The following is a 22,102-nucleotide window of genomic DNA, read 5'->3' on the forward strand; positions in this document are numbered from 1 at the left end:
TAACTCTTTATTTCAACACATTTTATGAATCTGAAACAATGTTGTGGAAAGCCAAACTTTAGACATAACAAGTAAGGAACACACCAGTTAATTTAGGCAATATTTTTACATATATATAGGTAAAAAAATAAATTGTCTTGATAAGAAATATGTGTAACCTGATTAAGAAAGAAGTTCCCAGAAGCTGTGCAATATGGCAAAATGCACTGGCTGTATTGCTGACACCAGAATAGCTAACTGCTTATTTTCAGAATTAAAAAAAACAAAACAAACACACAGAAACACCTTAAGGACAGAGCATTCTACCTAAGAAGTAAACCTGATTCTTTGCTGGAGATTGCAAAATGTTGTTGAAGAGGCTCCACTTTCCTACTTGACTTTAGTTTGACTTTCTTTCCCGTTCTCGTGCAGTCACAAAGTTAAGCAGGTCGATGGCTGTAACGATGCCAAACACCATTTGTCGCTTACTGGAGGAACCATCGGTGTGATCTACACAAAAGAAAGAGGAGATTCTGGCTTTAGGAGACAAAACCACACCATCCCACTTGGTTTTAATGACACTCTTTGTATAGGCAGGTGCCAAGCCAACCCAGCTCCACGTGTCAGGGCCTGTTGGTGGAGTTGGTTATCACTGATGACCCTTGTACATTGAGGGGGAACCCAAACGTCATCTTGACTGACAGTCACTCAGGAAGTGGCAAGGGTTTTCATTTCAGAAAGGCTTCCCAACAAGAGATTTAGAAACTGAAACGTTATACAAGGAAGGGTAAGAGTCCATCAGATTTACTCTTCTTGACATGAAAATTCAAACCAAATCCTCTACTGTAAAACATATTTTCCCCATACATTAGTTTCTGTGGCTTTACTTGAAACAGCTGCAAACTGATATTATCCTATTTGAACCAGAGGCCACTAGAGGACATATGACACTACCATCTTCCTACACCACTGTCAAATACAGAGTTTGTATAAAAAAATCACACTTCAACATTTTCCCATTTATATCCAAAAAACTTATTAACCATTGCCGCATTGAGAGCACAGGTTCAAGTGATTTTTCATTGTGAGCATAAGCCTTTGACCTGGGAACCAAGTGGCCAAGTGACATCTGGCCCTTTATCTGTGGTCCAAGTTCCCTGTTCCTATAGTCTGGCTGTATTGAGATGTTCAGCCTACTTGTATATGCAGTTTGTTCAGCCAGCTGCATTGCCCTGGCCTCTTCATTTACTCAATCTTTGATCCATTGCTTCCAGTGAGATTCTAGGTTTATAAACAGTTAGTCAGCACATCCTTATGAAGATTATCAGATTATCAGGAACAAGCCAAATTTCATTACTATGCTTCATTGACAGTTATAATTGAGATAAACTTATCTGACAGCTATCTGGTGAGTGTTAATTTTGTTTTCAGTCTAGTTTCTCAGTGTTTGTAATTTTGCAAGTTGCTTGCTCTAAGGAAGATGGCCACTGTGATAGAACTGCCGGAAGTTGTAAGACAGGAGTAGGAAGAAGCAAAAATCAGTTGTACTGCAGGAGCTTATTATTTGGCTTACTGCTACTAACAAAGCCACCATACAGTGGACTAGACTCAGGCATTCACTTCTGAGCAGTAACTTGCTCCAAAAGCAGGTACATTACAGTATGTAGGGTTATTAATGGATTTAACACTTACTCCACAAGAATTACAGTGCTAGCGTCTTATTAAGTGTTAGTAGCACATAGTTACATACACAGAAAGAGGATTTGGCTTCTTCAGAACTTGTTTTCACACTCACACTTGTACTTGCTTCTTGTTACCACTCAAAGATTACCTCTTACAAGGCGCAGTACATCATACTCACATTGAATTTGTTCATGTACCACTAGAGCAAAGTGGTCTATTTCCAGGATATGAGAGAGTTTCCCCAAATTGTCTTTCAGGTTTATCTGAGGAGAGAGTTACAAAACTTAAATAAAATAGTCCTTTACATGTTTAGTGGTCTATAATCCCCATATACTTTGTGAAGTATTAAAAACAAGACATCAGCATTTATATATTGGTCCATGTGAAGTATAGTAAAACACTGACAAATCAAGGCCAACTTAAGAGATTGGTTTTCTTTGTTTCTGATTTTCAGGAAAATAGAACAAAAAAATAAAGCTCTGTATGAAGCTATTAATTCTGATTCTGTAAACATAATGAATATACTGAATATCTGAAAAATCTTAATGATAGAAGGTCAAGTATTCCATGTGTCTAAAAAAGAAGTTACCATAAAACTCATTATACTTCGTGATTTTACTCTAGCAAGACTGGGAAAAAGTAAATTAATCAGGCTGCAAATCATTGTGGAAGTGAATATGATCTGCAAAGGCAGCAGGGGAAGAGAAAAGCCCAAACAAGCCAAAAACAAAACGAAGGGTGAAGATTGCTAGCTAACACCGTATTCAAGTGCAAATCAAAGAACTGAGAATTAAGAACTCATTTTTAGTGAAGTTCAACTTTGCTAAGACTGAACAAGAAAGCACCCGGTGTTGACTGCAGAAACAATACAGATCCTTCTGAAACACTTAGCTGATCACCTGCTGGAACCATTTGAAAGAATTGCATAAGACTGTTCTTCCTACATGCTTTAACATATTAAGCAGCAGCAACAGGTCTATTACCCAGGTGACTCTCTCCAGGTAACAGCAGAACCCACCATCTGACATACTTTCATTAAAGGGGATTAAAGCAATTTATGGCAAAGAAAAGTCTTGCACTGCAGATTAAAAAACCCTTTATCCTGCAGCGAGCTCAGCTTGTGACTAAGGAATAAATGCATGAGCAGTTAGGCTGCACTGGAACACAGAGCTGTCATCTCTATACTGTGAGTTAGAAGGGATCAAAAGGACTCCCAGCAGCCTGTGTTTAAGGGACCAGCAAGCTATAGTGCATACTGAAGCACCAGTCCTTAAGCTTTTGAGCCAGGCAAGGGGTGGGGAGAAATCTGGACCTACTGCCACATCAAGTCAGCTATCGCTCATCACCACTGACAAGCAGTTTTGTGCAAACATACATGCAAAGCCTAACTTTTGAAGCAAAGTTCAAAGCTCACTGAAGGGGTAGAGCCCCTTGACATTCAATAGACCTGTTTTCAGGGACTGGGTAGGATAAAGATGACCAAGACAAGCAGCCTTGTTTGGCTCCAAGGGCAAGTAACATGGCACTGCTCATGGCCCTACAATTAAATGCTCTCCTTCCCCAGAAGTAGGCTCTGGTCCACCGTGGATGATGGGGACACCACACCTTGCATTGTTTAGCACAGTGCTAAATGCTTTAGGACACTAACCAAAACCACACCAGGGAATGGGCTAACAAACACTGGGTATAGTAACAAGAAAGTATCAGAGACCATGCCCCAGCCTTATTTTCTGGTAAAGGCAGACAAGAAATCTGCTATGTCTGCCTCAGACCTAACAGATGTTAGTAGTTGATGTAAAGATCTTTCAGGAAAGAAGGAGTAAAGAGCCCCCAAGCCACTGAAACTAACATCTGACTCCACAAGATCGGCCCTCCTCTCCACTAACACACAGCACTTGTTTGGATTAGAAAATTACCCTGTGACTAGTATTTCAAAGCCGTAGAGTACTATCCTACTGGAGACTATAATCATTACTCTTCCATTCTAAAAAATTGCCACAAAATAATTGTGGCGATCATATCAAAGAAAGTTTCCTGTGTTGCCAAAAAGAGAGCTTTGCCTTGGTAGTCACAGGCTAAGCTGACCTCTTATCGATGCATGCTGTGGTACAGATCCTAACTGTAGGATATCCTACGTCATTTCAGCAACACAGATGATCCATTTTCCCAATTTCACCAGTAAACAAGCCAAATAAGCTTGGCTAAAGTGGCAAGTAAAGCAAAATCCACAAAACCTCTGAGGTTATGTGCATTTAACCATGTTTTTCCATTAAATCATCAATTCAAATGGAAAATAACCAGTGAATGATGCTTTTAGTTAGCATGTTAGCAATACCACCACTTTTGTGTCAGTCCCCTTCCATCCTCCACCAAGAAAAGAGAAAAGAAACAGTTAAGCTCTTCTTTACTGAAGAAGCATGAGAAACTTCAAGCTGCCCATGGAAAAAAGCCACAACCTCAGAAGTGCAGAGAATTGGCTACTACAGCTAACACCAGTGTAGCTACAGAAATGATTGCACACCGCCAGCCCAGAAACTCTTAAGGTGTCCAAGTGAGGGAGAACATGAACTAAGCAGTTTTGTTACGCACCACATTTCCACCTGATGCTTGATTATCTGTCTGTGAAGGAAAAAATACATTTGTCCATAAAGAACTAGCATCATTTCTCAACCTCAGGGACTTGGTAGCTTGTAGACTGAATGGAAGCATTACACATACTTCCAGAATACAGCACCTCATCTACTATGAGACAGTGTTAAAACTAAAAGCCTGGTGAAAACTAGATCAAGCATTCCATGTTAAAAACAAAATCCTTTTCCTGCAAGAGAAGAAAAGCAACAGCAACAGTACTTATATATTTTAGAAGAGCACCCATACAGCTGGGAAGTTGTGGTACCTTGGGACACCACACTGGATGGACAGGTGAAACTGGCCAACATCAAAATTCACATATCTTGGCAATATCAGCTTTCAGCAGCCATCCCCCTGTTTCAGCAAGGCATCTGATACAAAAGGCAAACAGTTGCTTGTTTTTAGCCAATACAGAAATTATTTCTAAGAGCCGTTTGAACATCTCCCTGTCTCTTCTCCTGGATAGTTACATTGCCCAGGTTTGCAATGGGGTTTCTGGGGAAGGAGTAAAGGACAAGTGTGCTAGAAGAAAGCCTGTTGAAGTAATGGAACAGCACAACCACAACACAAATCTGGGAGCTACTGAGTGACCTAGGACAGAGTTTAGAGCATGTCTGCTCAGTAACAGCTGCTCTGTATGGTTCCAGGTAAACCTTACCCAACTTGATTCCATTGAAGTGTTAGGACACCTACAGTAGTACTTTAAACCAGAGAACTAGGAGTTGTAGAATACAGCCGCTTACCTGTTTAAATTGCTTGTAGATTACTTTGCTGACTTCATCAGAAGGCTGAACTTTTCCAGCAAGCAGTGAAGAAAGCATGTTACCCAGGGTAACCATGCCTAAAATCGCTCTGGGGAAGGAGAGAGAAGATAGAGCTAAACAACACAAAAGTCTCGGGTGTTCCTGCGGATAAAAGCATCCACTCTCAAGCCAGCCTAAAGAAGTCCATTCAACTGGTTCATGGTATAAAGCAACGTTATTGCTGGTATACGTGGATTCTTTGTCTCTGCAGAAGACACAGTCCAGTTCTCAAAAATTCTGGAGACTCATACAGAATTCAGTAGGTGCTGTGGGTGCCTGGCCCTTCTGAGCATCAGGCTCTTTGTATCTCTAGTTCTTGCAACTGGAGAGCTTCTTGAAATCTGAGAGAGCTTTTGAAAAACACAACTTCATTGTTTTACACCCTCATCTGTCCTTTTGAAAGGTGTGACAGGGCCAGAGACATTTTGCTTGTTCCCCTTCTCCCTGCAAGGATGTTGCAAGGAATCGCAACAATTAATCCCTTGAGTTAGCACTGTAACTGGAGAGTACCTGAGCAACTCTTCATTATTCAGCCTGTCCTACAGGAGAACTACAGGGTAATACGGCACACCAGTTTGCTAGGGACACCGTGGTTTACAGAGGTCACTACCATATTGCTCTATAGTGCAAGGCTCTGAAGAAACTGGGTGAAAGCTGTGGTGGAGATGGGTAGGTTTGGGGTTGTTTGTTTTAAATACAAATTACACGCTGCCATCCAGCGTGACCTGGACAGACTGGAGAGCTGGGCAGAGAAGAACCTAATGAGGTTCAACAAAAGCAAGTGCAAGGTCCTGCACCTGGGGAGGAAGAATGCTAGGCACCAGTACAGGTTAGGGGCGGACCTGCTGGGAAGTAGCTTGGAGGAGAAGGATCTGGGGGTTGTGGTAGACAGTAAATTATCCATGGCCCAGCAATGTGCCCTTGTTGCCAAAAAGGCCAACGGAATCCTGGGCTGCATAGGGAAGAGTGTGGCCAGTAGGTCGAGGGAGGTCATTCTCCCCCTCGACTCTGCACTGGTGAGGCCACAACTGGAATACTCTGTCCAGTTTTGGGCTCCCCAGTTCAAGAGGGACAGGGAACTGCTGGAGCGAGTCCAGCGAAGAGCAACTAAGATGATTAAGGGCTTGGAGCATCTCCCTTATGAGGAAAGGCTGAGAGAGCTGGGACTCTTTAGCCTGGAGAAGAGAAGGCTGAGGGGAGACCTTATTATGGCGTACAAGTATCTAAAGGGTGGGTTGAAGGGGGATGGAGCCAGGCTCTTTTCAATGGTTCCAAGTAACAGGACAAGGGGCAATGGGCACAAGTTAGAACACAGGAAGTTCCGTTCAAATACACGGAAACACTTCTTTACGGTGAGGGTGACAGAGCACTGGAACAGGCTGCCCAGGGAGGTTGTGGAGTCCCCTTCCCTGGAGATTTTCAAGACCCGCCTGGATGCAGTCCTGAGTAATGTGCTCTGGGCAATCCTGCTTTGGCAGGGGAGTTGGACTAGATGATCTCTAGAGGTCCCTTCCAACTCTGATAATTCTGTGATTCTGTGAAATTTTTGCTTTGTTAAGTTAAACAGCTATTATAAAAAACAGTGAAGTTATCCTGCAGAGACACACACATATCATAATAATCCTTAGAAGCTCACTACGTGAAGGGCAGAACAGTCCTGGCATGACAACATATGTTTAACCCCAGCTGGCAACTGGAACCACACACCTCACCCACCTGCCCAAGATGGGAAGAAGAGGGAAAAACAGGAGAGAAAAGGAAGAAAAAAAACCAACCTCCTGGGTTGAGAAAAAGATAGTTTGATAGAAACAATAACAGAAAAGGAAAAATAACAATAATAATAACGATGACACAGGTCACTCTCACCACCCAGTGAGAATTGGTACCGTCTTGAGAAGTGACCGCCCCCCAGCTAACTCCCATTTATATACTGAGCATAACATCTATAGTATGGAATATTTCATTGGCCTTTCCATCATGCTGTCTATGCTTCTATGGGAAGCTGAAAAAGTCCTTGAATAGTGTAAACATCATTTAGCAACAACTAAAAACAATAGGTATTAATGACATTCCTTTCACAGCAATCACTAAAACCAAAATTCACTCTTTCCCAGCTGAAACCAGGACAGTATATTAAGTCTAGCATTTGTGTGTTTAAGGTAACATTTCTGAACTGTGTTACTATAACTGGAGAAAGACAAAGTGAAAGGATATCATACTTCTAGTTAGCATTTAAAAGACATCCCTTGGGACCTGATGAGGGAAGTGACATATATGGATGAATAGTGATATATGTGGACATACCCAGATTCATCAACAACTGGTACCTGGTCGAATCTCTTCTCCCGGAGAATTTCAACAGTCTTTGCACAGGTAACAGATGGAAGCACAGTCAGAGGAGCAGAGAGCCTTAATTCCTGAACACTGATGTTCCACCACCTGGGGATGAAATAGAAACCAAACCCATGCAAGTCTTACAGAAAGAACAGAAACAGTTGTTCATGTACAGTGGCCTTCAACACTACAGGAATGACAAAAGGCTGCAAGGAAGAGTCAGGATTCAGCCAGCGTCAGTAAAGCTTCATGGCTTTCAAGTTTTCCTCCCCAATATCAGAAAGTCACTGAAGTGTGAGAAGGCTTTAAGACCGAAACTCTTTTCCTCACTTCACTTACTTTCTAGGACTACAGATAGTGGAGAGTCCTTAATCTCCCTAGTTTCATTACTTCTAGCTTACACAGAAAATGTTGTGCTCCTACTCAAAGAGCTAGTCATATTTACAGTCATTACAGATAGCAATTTAGGGAAGATCCCCCTCCACCTATGTAGACTCACAGTGCTTTGTACTCAAGAACTCTGATCTTGGAAGGGTTCTCTATATACTACCTTTCATTTCAGACACAAGCCTTTTCATTAAAAAAAAAATAATCATTAAGTATCAAGTTTTCTTCTGCTGCCATGCAACTCAAAGAAGGAAATCAACTAATTTAAGCAGATTTGATTAACAGCTGCAATTATACATCAACACAATAGCATGAAAGATTAGCTAAATCAAAGGAAGTAGTATAAATTGAGATGAGCTTTAAATTAGCAACTGCCATAAAGTCGGTTGAATAGACTCATGAAAATCCAAATGGATCTGACACACTTACCAAGGTTTTTTGACAAGGTCATCTTCTTCTTTCATGAACCCTTTCTGAATCATCCATTTGTCACTCAAGAACTTGGACCTGGAAAGCATCAGAAAGTGAAAAGCTCATTAGCAGGCTGAACATCTGAAAGCAAACCTAACAGCACTCAGAAGCAACTGTTTACAGCTCACTGCCACTAACAACTAAAGAGTAATTGAAAATATACTGCCATTTGCCATCCAAGCCTACCAGCCATGGACATTGAGAGGAAATACTCATGGGAAGAAAAAGAAATCCCACAGGAAACAAAATTTCAATTACATCAGTCCCTTGCAATACAATAGAGAGCTTGGAATGGAAAAATGCCAACCTGTACTCAGGCAAGGTCTGTCTGCAGTTTCTAGTCATCTAGTATTGTGTTGGATGCAACAGAAATCAGGAAACACAGCTATAAACATCATTTTTTGGGATATGTTTCAATGCAGTAGGGGAGAAACAACTTTTCGGCACAGCTCAAAGCCCTTACGCTTCCACCTGTAAACTCACCCCAACACTGGCTGCTGCTACAGTAGTGCTGTGTTATGCTGTGGACACAGGCAGAGAGTGGACAGTCTCTACAGAGACCCTTGCAGGAATGGGATAATAACGGTGGTCCCCAATAAATAAAACAGTGAAAGCAAGTCTTTTGCTGTGAAAGATGATAACTAGTGATGGTTATATACTGAAGTCAGACACAAGGAGGAGCTCAGCTTTCAGAGCGCTAACTTCCTTTCTACTCCATGTCAGACCCTTGCTAGAAACCTCAGAAGTTGTGCCCCAAACATATTCCTTGCTTCGGTAACTGAGTGCTATAAGCAATACGTATTCAACCCGCCATGCTGTAAGGAGGTTTGAGGGACTGCCTCATCCTTTTCCCAGAGAGAAGACAAGCCAGGTTCTTACATGTAGTTCCGGATAGAGTCAGGGAGGATAACAACACAGCGCTGACCTTCCTTCAGCTCTTTGGCCGCCTTCACAGCTACAGACATGGCACTGCCTGAGCTGCCACCTGCCAAAATGCAGATCAGGTGCAAAACTGTCAAGCCATAAGTGAAATGAGAAAGAATGAAAGCAAGGAGGAGAGAAAGTAGAGGAGCCCAGGGTGAAGAAGACAGCTTCTGAGGTGGAAGGAGGTCTCCCTGACCTGCACAAGGCTTCAGCCTCCCATATATTATTCAGAGAAACCCAAAGGATTCACATCTGCTCTTACCACACAGCAGTCCTTCCTCTCGGATCAGCATGCGCGCTAAAGCAAACGACTCCTCGTCATTGCTCTTGTACCACTGGTCCACAGTCTGGGAAGGGGCAGGAAGACAGAAACAAGGGTCTATTTAAATGAGGAGGGCTAGGGGAGCAACGCAACTAGCATGAATTCAACCCATGCTCTTAGAGGTAACAGCTGCCCTACTGAGCAGCTGTGCCTGAGTTTCCATCCTCCAAATGCCAAGGGTGGGTGGTTTCTTTTGCCAAGGTAAAGACGATCACATTAGCACAACAGACTCCTTATTGAGTCTCTCCTCACTGTGAGAACAGGCTGTTTTGAGACAGCCCCAGAGAGCATCAGTTTCCTCCCCTCTTGGAGGGCTTCCCAGGGACACAGGCTCTGGTCAGGACATAGTCATACTACTTTTGGCTGGGAGGGTTTGGGGTGCTTTGTTGGGGCTTTAGGTTTTTGGGGTTTTTTTTGATTGCTTGCTTGGCATGTTTTTTTAATTTAAAAAAGAAAAAAACCTACCAACAGTAAGTGCGGTGTTCTAGGAAAAAGTTACCTGCTCCCAGTATTTCCACCTAGCATTGTAAAACAAACGTGGCCAGTGCAAAAGCCTTCCAAGGACTGCTTTTGCTGATGGAAAGAACAGGAATAGTTCTGTCTGCTAGCCCTCCCCTTTCAGCTCAAAGAAATATTTCCACAAGTTCTTCCTCCACCTTTCACCTCACTTCTGCATCCCAACAGATTGCAAAGGGCAGTAAAATAAGAAGCATGACTTACAGATCTATCCAACACTGTGGGGACAAAATCATATCCGATTCCTTCTACTTCATACATTGTCTTGTCAGTCTTGTTCAGTTCTTCTGGTGTAGCAAGGATGGAGCCTTCAGGATCAACACCTATAATCTGGAGAAGCAGGTTACACGTTGGCTACCATGACACACTGCTTTTGAGAACACAGCTATTTACTCATGAGCGCTGGCCTCATTACAGCTGTTGGTGTCACACTGGCTGCACACACAGCCAAGCTACCAGCAACTTAGTCTCCTATTCATTTCTTCCTGGCAACATTCACCTCCCCTGTAAGCAAAATGCTTTGCTGCTTCTGGCCCCTTGGCAATCCATCCAGTCTCCTCACACTGTGGACGCTAAGCGAGGGGCACCACTTATTCTACGTGATTTAAACAGAAGACAGGGTTTCCCCGAGACAAGATTGTCCTCGTTCGCATGTCAGGCATCATTACAGCCAACACATTTTGCACCAAGTGTAAGCAGAGAAGTTTTGTTTTGTTTGCCACTCCCTGCCTATGTAGGAAAATATTCACAATTGAAACACGATATCAACTTCTGTGAGGAAATCTAGCACAGCACACAGGTAGACACACAAGTTAGTGTGTGCAGAGAAAATTTCACTTGGTAAAACCTCAGCAGCTCCGGACAAGTTAGTGAAGGCACAGTCGGAGAGGAAACAGAAGGCTGCAGTACACACCAGAGAAGGAAGTTTCTCAGACACCCCAGAAGGGGATCTGCTGAGCCAAGCCTAAACTCTGGTCACCAGTGAGATTAGAACACGCTGATTTCAGGCAGTCTGAAAACCTTTCTTTGCTCTTCAGAACTACCTTCTGAGAACATCCAAGAGCTTCCCATAGAGACCCAGGGCAGGCTTGCAAGGAATGGGACAGGCCAAGTGGAGCAGTTTGAGGTTCACTGCGCTGAACAGAAATGCTTTAGGCTTACCACTTACTTTGCAACCTGGACACTTCTCCTTTAGCTTTCTGGAGATGCCAGTGATAGTACCTCCTGTGCCAGCCGTAGCCACCAGCATGTCTATTTTTCCTGTTTAAAGGTGAGGGATAGAAGGTAGTTGTGAAATTTCCCCCAGAAGAATTAAAAACACACTTAAATCTAAGTAAGGAATTTCTTTAACAAAAATGGGCCAGATAAGGCTCTTTACTTCCCAGGAGCTGTGTTATGAGACCTACCGTGAGACCACCTTGCTCAATCCCCGTTTACTTCAACAATGGTTTTGAAATGTCCATCCAGTGGCCTGGCAAGGCACCAATTTGGACAGAGATGGAGATGGCCCATACAGCTGACACCTGTAGTTCTCCTGTTACTGTATTTGCTGATGTAAATAACTCATTCTTTAACTTAGAATGAGCAGCCCATTATACTAATTTACTGAATGAGTGCCCAGAGCACGGGATAGGTACCCACTGAGAGAAACGGTTAACACAACTACTCTCTCATTTTCATGTGAAAAATACTGTTTTGGTCGTAAGCACTCAGAGTAAGTGCAGGTATGATAGTTCATTCTTCTGCCACCCCCTACAGTTTCCATGGTGCATCCACACAATACCTTTGTTAATAAAAACCACACACACCAATTCACACACAAAAGCAAATGCTTGCAAGTCAAAAGAATAAAAAACACCTCCAGTGTAATGGAGTATTTGGTCTGAGAATGTAAAAATACCTAAGTGCCAGGTCCTGTATTTGGGTCACAACCACCACATGCAATGCCCGACTCCTGGGGAAGAGTGGCTGTAAAGCTGCCTGGGGATGTTGGTCGTCAGCCACCTGAATATGAGCTGGCAGTGTGCCCAGGTGGCCAAGAAGGACGATAACGTCCTGGCTTGTACCAGAAATAGTGTGGCCAGCAGGAATGGGGAAGTGACCGTTCCCCTGTATTCAGCGCTGGTGAGACCCCACCTCGAATACTGTGTTCAGTTTTGGGCCTCTCACTACAAGACAGACACGGATGTGCTGGAGCGTGTCCAAAGAAGAGCAACAAAGCTGGTGAGGGGTCTAGAGCACAAGTCTTATGAGGAGCAGTTGAGGGAACTGGGGTTTAGTCTTGAGAAAAGGAGGATCAGGGGAAACCTTATTGCTCTCTACTGAAACTACCTGAAAGGAGGTTGTAGCGAGGTGGGTGTCAGTCTCTTCTCCCAAGTAACAAGCGATAGGACAAGAGGAAATGGCCTCTGCATCAGGGGAGGTTTAGATTGGATATTAGGAAAAAATTCCTCACCAAAAGAGTAACCAAGCATTGGAACAGGCTGCCCAGGAAAGTGGTTGAGTCACCATCCCTGGAAATATTTAAAAGACATGTAAATGTGGCACTTAGGGACATGGTTTAGTGGTGGACTTGGCAGTGTTAGGTTTGCAGTTGGACATGATGATCTTAAAGGTCTTTTCCAATCTAAATGATTCTGTGATTCTATGATTCTGTATTTGTGATCAGAGAAAGCGATGTTGTTCTCTTACATCACACTTTTTTTTTTTTAATAACTCGAGCATCACTGCGTTCTTGACCTGGTCACAAGCAGAGAAGTCTTAAAACCAAAGCACTCCTCTTTAATAGGGGAAAAAAGTCATAATAATGACTACTGAAATAAAGTAATTCTCTAATGACACACAGCATACATATGGGACTTGCTATATCAAAATCCATGTATTTCTCAACCACCTCAGGTCCCGTTTTCCAAGTACCTAACAATAAGAGAATACCAGGGACTCACTGAAGAGGGCGTTAGTAGTAGAGCAAACATACCTTCACACTGCTGCAGGATCTCTTCAGCTGTGGTGTCATAGTGTGTTAGGGGGTTGCTGGCATTACGGTACTACATTGAAACATAGAAGAGCCATTAAGTAGACTAGGAAGACAACAAAATACACATTGTGAGGCATTTCAAGAACATGACAAGATTTCTTCAAGCCCCACAATGGCTACATACACTTTTTCCAGACTGTTCCCTTGTTAGATGGACCTAGGCAGAACGCCCAAGGGGAGGTACAACTTTCCTAAGTGACCTAATTTAAGAGTAGTTCTAAGGGGCCAGCACCCTCCAATGCCAAGATCACTCCTGTCTGTGGGACAGTTTCTTTTAGGAACATGACCCTTGTACCTATTCTTCCACGCAGGACTGCCAAGTCAGTGGAAAGCCACCCATGTGTTGCAGTTTCTGCAAACATAAGCTCGTTGCTGCCCTCTAGTGACGATAAAAGCTTGCTACCCTACAGCATGGCGATGCCTCAACTACAGCTCCAGACGTGGGATATTTTTCCTCCAAAGAGGAGGAAAGGACAAGCAAGGACAGTAAGTAACGGGGCTGCAATACCTCTTCCCATGCTACGCCTGCACCTCTGACACTTTGGCTCTTACCTGGTCTAGTATATGTGCATTGGGGATTTCATTTTTCAGTCTCCATGCTACTCCCACGTGAGACTCAGGAGAATCAAATCTGGCAGTAGTTGGGGTCCTCACAATCTCAGCACCCAGAGCTCTCAGGACATCCACCTGTAGCAAATAAAGGTGGTCACAAAACCCAAAAACACTCTCCCAGCAGAGACTTCTTTTGAGATGCAGGGGAAAGAAAAGACCTTCCCTTTCACGTGGTCTGCAATAGCCTCCTTAGCAGCTCTCCTAAAACCCAGCCTCACATCACTGAGCCATGGGTCCAAATCCTTAACATCATTGGTCTTAACTAAGCTTTACTTGGGAGCTAGATGTCAATTCCTGTTTCTATTCTAGGCCTTCAGGCCTGTAGGGACCATTAATACACATTAAGAAACCTCATTCAGGCAAAACACCATCTCCTCTCATGCCGGTCATGTATGTTCTGCACTCGAACAGTGCTATAGCCCAGTATTTTATGTTTAAGTGCAAATTACATATATTTACCTCCTCCTTTGGACAGAGACAGCAAATGAGATCCTCCAGGACACTATGCACCATTCAACTGCTATAAGGGCAAGAAAGTTTATGACACTGAGCTAAGGCAAAGCCTGTCTTCAGAGGGGAGGGAGGCCTTTGGTGCTCTGTGGCACATGGCAATGGCCATGTGGTACCTCTCCCTTCAGAGCAGGTAAGAACAAGTGAGGAGTATAGGCCTTCAGGGGATGTTGTTCTCCACCTTTCAGTTGGAACACTGGAAGTGTTTAAACTGAGATAAGTGGTTTTGCTGACAGCGATTTGCTGCCTCAAGTGTAAAACACAGGGGATCTCCTTTCTACTCTCTTCTCTTGTTTTGGCTGCAGGTGCAGCACCACAGGGCCGGGCTTGCTCTAGAGCTAGATGTTTTGTACTTTCCACAGTGAAGGTAAGTGGACATTACCCAGGTGGCTTTTCCTTCCCCTTTGTTGTTGGGGTGACGCAACTCAGATGCTTGCCAGTACCCCTCAGTGTAACTTGAGGAGGTAAACAGGCTCCCTCACAGCCTTGCTCAGCCCAGTGCAGAACAGAAGCATATCCAAAGCTTCAGCACTCCCTTCCTTCCTACTCTTTGCTTAGTGAGGGACAGCTAACCCAGGGACAGGTAGTCACTTCAATGTGCTAGGTAAGTCTGAAGTTCCCTTGACATTTGTATTTAAAACAGTTATGACAGTTTTCAAAGTGACAGGGCTGTGAGGATGGGTCTTAAAGACCTTTTCTGACCATAGCTAGCCAGCCTGGATTCCTCTGGGCACTGGCAACAGCCTCTCAGCAGAGTTCTGTCTGGCCAATGACTCGGAGGAGATAAAGAGCCCACACCTTCATTGCTAAAGCCACAGCACTCATCCACACCAGGAACTCTGCAAGTGCAAGCATGCTTATTTTTAAATTCTTGAAAATAAAAGCAGATCTGACCTTCTCCATGCTCATTTTCTCTGGCATCACAATGATACAGCGGTAACCCTTCACTGCTGCAGCCAAAGCCAGCCCAATTCCTGGAAGCAAGCAAAGACACGTAGAGTATACAGCAAGGAGCAACAAAGAACAAAACCCACAATACTAGCTTTGGCATGCCCTGGCTTTAATCAGATTTTCACCAGAGGCTTGACTACAGTGTCTCTCGAGGGGTGGCAAAAGGAATGTTTTTGGCTACTTGGGAGAACTGGGCCTACAGATGCTGGTAGTTCTCAAAGGATCACAGCCGACAAAGTTTAGACAAGGGTGGGAAAACTTGACATGTGCAAACTGCTGGCTTTACGACATGCACTTCCAGGGATGGGGCATCCACAACTTCCCTGGAACAGGTTGCCCATGGAAGTTGTGGATGTCCCATCCCTGCAAGCGTTCAAAGCCAGGTTGGATAAGACTTTGAGCAACCTGGTCTAGTGGGAGGTGTCCCTGCCTAGGGCAGGGGTGTTGGACCAGATGATCTTTAAGGTCCCTTCCAACCTAAATCATTCTATGATTCTATGACATCACTTTTGTCCTGTCTCACCCACTTCATTTTTACAGAATTAAATTCAGAAAGGAATGAGCTTTAAGCTAAAGAAGATTAGAACAATCATTTTTATAGTGTCAGAAGAGCATTAGAGCCTCTATTGACCGACTTCTGCATTAAATCCCTAGTTTACAGTGTGCCAATACAGAGTCCTTTCTCAAAAGACACGATTACAAGTTTGAAAATGTAATCCAGGAGTGCAGCACATACTGGGATCTACCTGGCTGGGGAGCAGCTCTGTGGAAAGGGACCTGGTGGTCCTGGTGGACAAGAAGCTCAATATGAGCGAACGGTGTGCTGCTGTGGCAAAGAAAGCAAACAGGATGCTGGGTTGCATCAACAAGGGCATCACCAGCAGAGATAAAGTCATTATCCCACTCAGCACTTGTCAGGCCACACCTGCAATACTGTGTTCAGCTTTGGTCCCCACTATACAAAAAAGATGTTGAAAGGCTGGAGAGGGTCCAGAGAAGGGCCACAAAGATGCTCAAAGGACTGGGAAGCTGGCTGTATGAGGAAAGGCTGAGAGAATTTGGGTTGTTCAGCCTTGAGAAAAGAAGGCTTAGTGGAGACCTTATTGCCATGTTCCAGTATTTAAAGGCTGTTTACAAAGAAGATGGAGACTCCCTTTTTACAAGGAGTCACATGGAAAAGATGAGGGATAATGGGTGCAAGTTACTCCTGGGGAGATTCCAACTGGACACAAGGGGAAAATTTTTCACAATGAAAACAACCAGCCAGTGCAATAGTCTCCCTGGGGAAGTGGTGGATTCCCCAACACTGGGCACTTTTAAAATTCAGCTGGACAGGGTGACGGGCCATCTTGTCTAGACTGTGCTTTTGCCAAGACAGGCTGGACCAGATGATCCTTGAGATACCTTCCAATCTGGTATTCTATGATTAAATGCTGTTTGTAATCAAGGTTCTTATGCACTATGTCAACTTGCTACCATGGTGAAGTACCTTGACTGTTAGAGACAGACACCTCATTTCTACTTTAAAAACCTGCACATCCAACCTGATTTCTGCCTTCCAGCTTCTCATTGTCTCCCTACCTGAAGAGGTAAGCTCAGAAGTACCTTCCCCATAGAAGAGAAGCTTACACCTGTTATCAAATCACCTCTCTGTTGGATACGCTAAACAGATCAAGTTAAGTTGATATGCGTCTGAGCTCAGGCTGCATGGCACCTCCCCTCCTGTTGTGGGTACCAGGCACAGTACCAACATGACAATGCCTCACAGACAGTTTACCCTACACAGAGACTTGCTTGTTAAAAGCTGGCTCTGTTTCTACATGGTGCTGAATTATGAAGTGGTGGGGAAAAAAAAAAACAAACACAAAATCTTTAACTGTTCCTGTAAGAGAAGCATAACTCCGGCTTCAGGTAATTCAAGTAGTGTTTAAATATTTGGGGGGGGGGGGGGGACAACGATGATGACATTTCCTAGTATATTAACGGTAAATATGGATGCTCAATAAAAAGAAAAAAAAAAAACAAACAAAAACCCAACACTACTAACAACAGCAAAAAAAAAAGAGAAGACAGCAAAGGCCTCACTGAGTTTAAAGACTGAAGAGAAGCCATCCAGCACCCTCCCTTATGGTCTGTGATGAAGAAAGTATTTTGAGACCTGAACTCTAACACTTTGTACTTTCTGCTACTGACCTGGAAATGCAGCAAACATCAAAACAGGACTTTGGCTGAGGGAAAAGCAGGATGCAGAGAGGACAAAAATGTAACACATTAGCTCTCACATTTCACATACTTAGTAGCTCTGAGCAGTAGCCTAGAGCAAAAGCCAGTTCTCTCAGGTTACCATCTGCCCTGGTCTTTGCTTTTACTGAAGAGAGACATCTTTCTGAAGAAATTGTCCTGTTATCTCCTTCAATTCTGCCTTCTTTCTATCTTTTGGATTCTGTGGCAAGGAGAACCATTCATCAGGTACTGACCCAGAAAGCAGGATGTCATAGTATGACCTCAGATACTGAAGGAATAAAATATGAATATTTTCCACTACATGCCATTGTTCAGGCAAGAGGTACAGCCACAGTCACAAGGGCTTCAGTTGCACTGCACCCCTCGCGGAGCAGCTGCTGAGCAAACAGCAACTGATACAACTTCCCAGTTTTCTGCTGAAGGCAGGAGAACTGGTCACAGATCAGCTTATTATCCCAGTCCCTCCATTAACAAAGACTGGACTGGATCAAATGTACAAAAGAAAGATCTGCCTGGCCTGCGTCTATCAGAAGGCAACTGCGGATGCCCAGGAAAGAGTTTAAGAATGGGACAAGACACCTCTCCAGAACACATCGGGCAGGAAAGTAGCTTGTAGTTCAGCTCGGGATCCTCCTCAGATGAAGCAGTATATTTTACATTGAACTAGCTCAAGGGGGAGCATTCCAAGTACGTTTATTCCCCACCAGTAGAGCAGCTTAACAGAAGCAGAACAGCTGTGACGAAGGAGAGTTAACTCCAGGCTGCTCAGATCATCAAGTGCTCTGCTCTGGCCCCTGACTAGCAGGACCATTCCTTCCTCCAGCCCTCCAAGGAGAAGACACTGACCCAAGTGGAACCTGTTGAAAAATCTAGGTGTGCAAGGGCTGTGTCAGCAGACAGTGCTGTGGGGATGCAGCTCATCTCCCATCTCAATTGCACCAACACAGGTAAGGCTGTTTCTCAAACCAGGCCCACCTCACTTGACAGGGGGACCATGGGACTTCCCAAATAGAATAGGAACATCCAGATTCACACCAGTGGTGCTTATTTTCCTCAATAATTTCAGTCAGACTTTAAATCTGAATAGGACCTAGAGACCCTTGTGAATCTGGCCAAACAATTTCTTTTAAAGCAAAGGACCTCTGCAAATTTAGCAGACCTCCTTCCCAGCTGTTCAGCTCAGCATAGGACACTGCAGAATTGTTCCTTGTGCAAGACAGAAGAGGCACTCCACCCTAAATCATGGGATCCCCTTTCTTCCTTGCACAGGCAGCCTCCATGCTCTAATCCCGTCTGCCTCTTCCAGAAAACCACCACAGCATTTTCCCCCCACACTTCACAAGGGTCTCTCCATCCCCTACCTGTGTTTCCAGAGGTTGGCTCTATGATAGTATCCCCAGGCTTCAAGATCCCAGCTTTTTCAGCATCCTCTACCATCCTCAGGCTGATGCGGTCCTTCACACTGCCCCCAGCATTGAAGAACTCACATTTTGCCACTGGAAACAAAGCAACCAAGCAGAGTTCTCAAACAGCAGTCATTTGTCAAACAGGTTGCTGATCCCAAACATATCTGCAAGAGCAACTCTGTTAACACATCTGCCCAATTGATCTCCCTACATTACAACACCAGAGATGGGGATTCAGTTCACAGCATCTCCACTGTTAAGAGTCACAACAACACAGCAAGTTTGGTGCTTGATGCTGGGCACAGAAGCCAGGAATCCACACTCTGTCAGTCTCCTCAAAATATGACCTCTCCTTTCATCTTTCCTCTTTATTACAGTCCAGTCATTAGGAGGAAAAGCCTCAGAGCTCTTCCACTGCAATAGCATGAGGGAAAGAGAACTCCACCAACATTCCTTGCCTCTTCCCTGCTACATTCTTCAACCAAAATGTTTCTGATCAAACTGGAAGTTTCTCCCCTTGTTCAGCCTACACTTCCACTTCAGTACTCCCAGCATTAATCCCTTCATTGGTGTTAAACACCACCTTTCAGGACTCTGATCAGAGCCTCCAGATATCTCCAGTATGGTTGGGTTTAAAAAACAAACAAACAAACATTTGTTGAGAGTTTCATCCCTTTCATAATTTTCAATGATCTTTAGTGGTAACTGCAAACCTCCATTTTTAGACACACTGATGAGTACTCTGAATATGAGAAGCAGTTAAAAACTTCATAAAACTTTTTTAAAATTAAAAAATTATTTTCTATGAAAAAATACTTTTTCCACAAAAATGGAACAGTTGCAGGAAACGTCCTCATGAAGTACAAGTTTAAAGATGGTTTACATGACCAAATCCTAAAAACCTGAAAATCTGCCAAAGAAAAAGAGGAATTTTCCTCACCGTTTTCTACAGTGCACTCCTCCTATGCTCAGGTGAGACTCCAGTGATCCCACTGCTAACCAGGACTACCCAAGTTTCTGAAACAGTGCTTATTTTGATTTTCTGCCTGCAGAAGTACTCACAGAGTTCACACTTGAGCCCATACTGCTTCCCAATCTTGTTGATTCGCACCAAGGGTGTATTGCCAACTTTATTGAGGATGCTTGGCATGATTTTCAGAGGTTCTGGCCTGGTGCACATACAAAGAAAGTCAGTGTATTCACAGAAAGGGGCACAGGCAGGTCACACAAAAGCAACACAGCATTTACAATGCTTTTTATTTCAACTAGCTTTCTCCCTGCCCTTTACCAGGCTAGTTATTTTGGATATTTTAGTTTAAAAGAACATCCGTTGAATAGAAATTCATAAAACAAGGATTGATGAGACACTAAGCCAAGTGCTGATGCAAGAATGAAGTGCTCTGCACTTCCTCCTGGCATGAAGTAGCTTAGCACTGCTCAGTCAGCTATTTTATAAGCAAAAGGCATTAACAGTACAATCTTTCATCTAGTCAGGGAACTGCTTGCCAGGTTACTTAAAATAAGTTATTTCCAGTCCATGTAGTTTCACATCTTTGGTGCAAGGCCCCTTGTATGCCTAACTTTGGTTCTTAGCTTTGCTTATGCATGGAAATTATGAAGCACCAGCATATCTACATGTTAAACAGCATCAATTTAAATCAGTCATCTTTTGTCAAATCCACATGGCTCTGAGGGAACCTGGATTAGTGCTGTACTGAAAATCAGCAAATAAAAGTAATACTTACAGAGTGGTATGACGATGGGGGGAGGCAGAGGGGGGTTTCCCAAGCTTCCATGTGCATTTGCTAGGTGTATCAGGACGGATCCACTCCCTTTCCTTCTCACTAGCCTTGCAGTTCTCATTGTCCATCTGACCAGGGAGGAAATATTTGCCAGGTGCATGAGGGCATGAGTTCATATCTGGCTTCTGCTGGGAAGGAAGTCTAGGCGTTTCATCCTTGGGGAGATGGAAAGAAAAGAAAAGAAAAAAAAAAAAAAAGAAAGAAGAGGACCATGGGAATAGAGAGAGTGATTTGTATGCCCTGCGATAACAAGGTCAGAGCATCTTTTGAGATTATCAAAGTTACTCAAGTTCTGTGCCATGGGAAACCACCCACTCACATTCATATCATTGCCCTAATAGCTAAAAATCACGTTACTTGTACGGAGTCCTTATTCTTGCCTCTGTCCCTACCACCATCTTGTGGTAGACACCCCTCTCGCACCAAAAAACAGCTCTCTGAAATAAAACCTCCCCATTCCAAGCAAGGAGGAACAGAGTAAGACTATTTGGTGACTAATTAGAAAAAGGTGCCAAAAGAGTCTGAATTGCTACTTGTGGTTACAAAGAAGAACTCTCCCAGAAAGGCCACTTGTTTCAATAGCACCCACCTCCACAGCATTTCAGAAAAAAAAAAAAAGAAAAAGAAATCCCTCCAAAAACAGATAGGGCCTTCCTAACTTCTGGTGACAGAAAGACAAGTAAACAGTATTCCCCAAAGACCAATAAGTACCTTAGACACAGAAACAGGCTTTTCAAATATCAACTTCTCCATGTTCTTTGGTGAAGGCAACAGCACAGTGGACTAGACTTTCTTCAGAAGACCGAGTACTGTGGGTCACAAAACTGGAATCCTCTTCAAAGCTGCAGATCATGCAAGTTAGAAAAAAGAAAAAAAGCTATCAGGAAAGTCTCTTGTAGGGGCAAGACACACATCCCACTTTCACAGGGGAAAAAAGGCAGCTGCAAAACAAAGTGAAGGTGTCTTGTACAAACAGGATAAAAAAAAAAATCTTGCAGCAGAGGTATTGTGCAAGACCAGTGGAGGGTCTCCTGACCCTGCTCTTCCCACATTACCTAATCTTCCCTCTGCCTTGCCCTCCACAGCTCAGACCCAGTAAAGTAAGCAGAAAATATATCTACTGGACTGTCTGCAATTCCATAAGCTTGAAAGCCACACAAAGTATTAGAAAATACTCCAGTTCACAGGATGTATACTTCTAGGAACACCAAGGGTGAAAGCGCTTCACGGGGCCATCACCAAAAGATCCTCTATGCAACTTAGGAAAAGGCTTTATACAGGGAACACTTGCAGAGGCCTCTCTACCCTTGAGGAGACCTGAACTTCACAAGTTGCTACTCAAATTGAATCAGTGTTGCATGCACGACTGTAGCAATGCTGGATACAACGCACAGAGCAAACACTTCAACCACAAGGAAGCGAGGAAGCCTTCTAGCAGGTTTTTGTTTTAGAAACTAGTAAATATAAAATAGAAGCAGTAAGTTCATTTC

General features: G+C 43.7%; 1 protein-coding gene across 1 annotated transcript; it reads right to left on the minus strand.

Annotated features, from left to right (window-relative positions):
* Nucleotides 1-324: 324 nt before the first annotated feature.
* LOC309682715 (cystathionine beta-synthase-like) lies at nt 325-21,365 on the minus strand (the record flags this gene model as incomplete). The annotated part of the gene is made up of 16 exons (XM_082496831.1): nt 325-489; nt 1,841-1,925; nt 5,037-5,145; nt 7,401-7,535; nt 8,247-8,324; nt 9,168-9,273; nt 9,475-9,559; nt 10,255-10,380; nt 11,219-11,310; nt 13,028-13,097; nt 13,640-13,774; nt 15,104-15,183; nt 18,766-18,900; nt 19,873-19,979; nt 20,556-20,740; nt 21,324-21,365. 16 exons carry the CDS (start codon nt 21,363-21,365, stop codon nt 380-382), a joined length of 1,680 nt encoding a protein of 559 aa, XP_082352957.1. The 3' UTR covers nt 325-379.
* Between the last annotated feature and the right edge of the window lie 737 nt (nt 21,366-22,102).

The sequence above is a fragment of the Vanellus vanellus genome, assembly GCF_965231255.1.
Source record: "Vanellus vanellus genome assembly, chromosome: 1".
NCBI classification, from domain to species: Eukaryota; Metazoa; Chordata; class Aves; order Charadriiformes; family Charadriidae; genus Vanellus; species Vanellus vanellus.